This window comes from Gavialis gangeticus, unplaced genomic scaffold (assembly GCF_001723915.1).
Source record: "Gavialis gangeticus isolate Ggan-Ray unplaced genomic scaffold, GavGan_comp1, whole genome shotgun sequence".
NCBI classification, from domain to species: Eukaryota; Metazoa; Chordata; order Crocodylia; family Gavialidae; genus Gavialis; species Gavialis gangeticus.
This window is the reverse complement of record NW_017728992.1, coordinates 208,875,340-208,876,639: the sequence shown is the minus strand read 5'-3', so window position 1 is coordinate 208,876,639 and position 1,300 is coordinate 208,875,340. Positions and strand designations below refer to the sequence as shown.

The 1,300-nt window shown below is 60.5% G+C and overlaps 1 protein-coding gene across 2 annotated transcripts in view; it reads right to left on the bottom strand.

Annotated features, from left to right (window-relative positions):
* The window catches only part of LOC109305247 (1-phosphatidylinositol 4,5-bisphosphate phosphodiesterase gamma-1-like), a 76,719-nt gene that overhangs the window by 7,333 nt on the left and 68,086 nt on the right, over positions 1 to 1,300 (bottom strand). The window contains exons 30-31 of one of the 2 annotated variants that reach the window (XM_019528256.1): positions 712 to 800; positions 3 to 74 (exon numbers count right to left, since the gene is read on the bottom strand). In XM_019528256.1, the coding sequence (XP_019383801.1) occupies positions 3 to 74; positions 712 to 800 (161 nt within the window). The remainder of the gene's footprint in view (positions 1 to 2; positions 75 to 711; positions 801 to 1,300) is intronic. The other variant, XM_019528258.1, reaches the window with a different exon arrangement.

Sequence of the window (1,300 nt, the reverse complement as noted above, 5' to 3'; positions counted from 1 at the left end):
ACCTGGTTGGAGAGCTCGTTGGCACGGTCGCGCAGCTGCTGGATGGAGGAGTACAGGTTCTCGTCGTCTTCCTCCTGCCACGCGGAGAAATAGAGATGAGTACAGCAGGAGCTGGTGCAGATCCGGCCTGCCCGGGCAAGAGACCTGAGCAGGGCACAGAGCTGGGGTCCTGGTGCCGGGAGTGTGCCCCTTCCTCCAGCCCCAGAGACCTTCTTTCAGCATCACGTTAGCTGCAGAGTGACAGGAGTTTGCCCATTGCAGTGCAGCCTCAAAGATGGGGACCGGTGTCCTGGTCCCAAGTGACCCCTCCAGCTAACGGCCTTTTCCTGCCAGTGTGGTTGAATCAACCCTTGAGCCCCACCCTGTGAGCCTGGTTAACAATTCAGCCATTATGCCCATTTTAGAGATGTGGAAACTGAGGCACAGTGAAGGAAAGGCCTTGGGCAAGGTCACAGTGGGTCTAGGGTGGGCTGTTTTGGATGCCAGGCACTCTGCCTGATAGCTGCATAAGAGGGCAGTTCCCAGTGTTTTTCAGAGCAGGGTGGACAAGCAGACAGGGAGGATCCTGCTTCCTGAAGGGGCCTGGACAAGCTGTGACCTCCCAAGAGCCCTCCCAGCCTGGCTGTCCTGCGATTCCAGTCTGGCTAAAGGATGTCGGAGACGAGCAACAGGGGCCCAGCAGGTGCGTGCGCCGCGTCCAGGGGCACTCACCTTGGCATTGACGATCTCCATGTGGACGAGCAGGGAGGAGAGCTCCAGGTCCTCGGTGTAGCTGTTCTTCAGGGGCACCGACCTGTAGCCTGCAAGCAGCACCGGTGTGGTAGGAGCTTGGCCAGCTCGGTGCAGCCCCTCCATCTCTGCTCCTGCCCCCCCCCACTGCACGTGTGTCCCAAGCACGGCCTCACGCTAGTGCAAGCTCTCACGTGCATGCATGCTTACCCATATTATGGAGGCTCTTGGCACCCCAGGTGCTCACACCTCATATTTGCACACGTGCGTGCCCCAGTCACAGGCATGGGGCAGGCCAGGGTGCCTGGGATGGCAGCGGGGAGGGCAGTGGGTGGTGCCTTGGGGTTCTGGGTGGTGGTAGCCTAATGTCTGGAGAGGCAGGCCTAGGCTCACAGGGAGCACAGGGGGTCAGCCCTGGGCTCTAGAGGGTGGCATTGGGTGGTCGAGGGGCTGGCTGGGGCACAAGGTTGCTGAAGTGCAGAGCTTTGTGGCTAGGTGACAGGCAGGAGTCTGATCCCCTGCTGGCTGGGCTGACCAGGTCACCAAATCCTTAGATGCAGGGGTAGCAGTG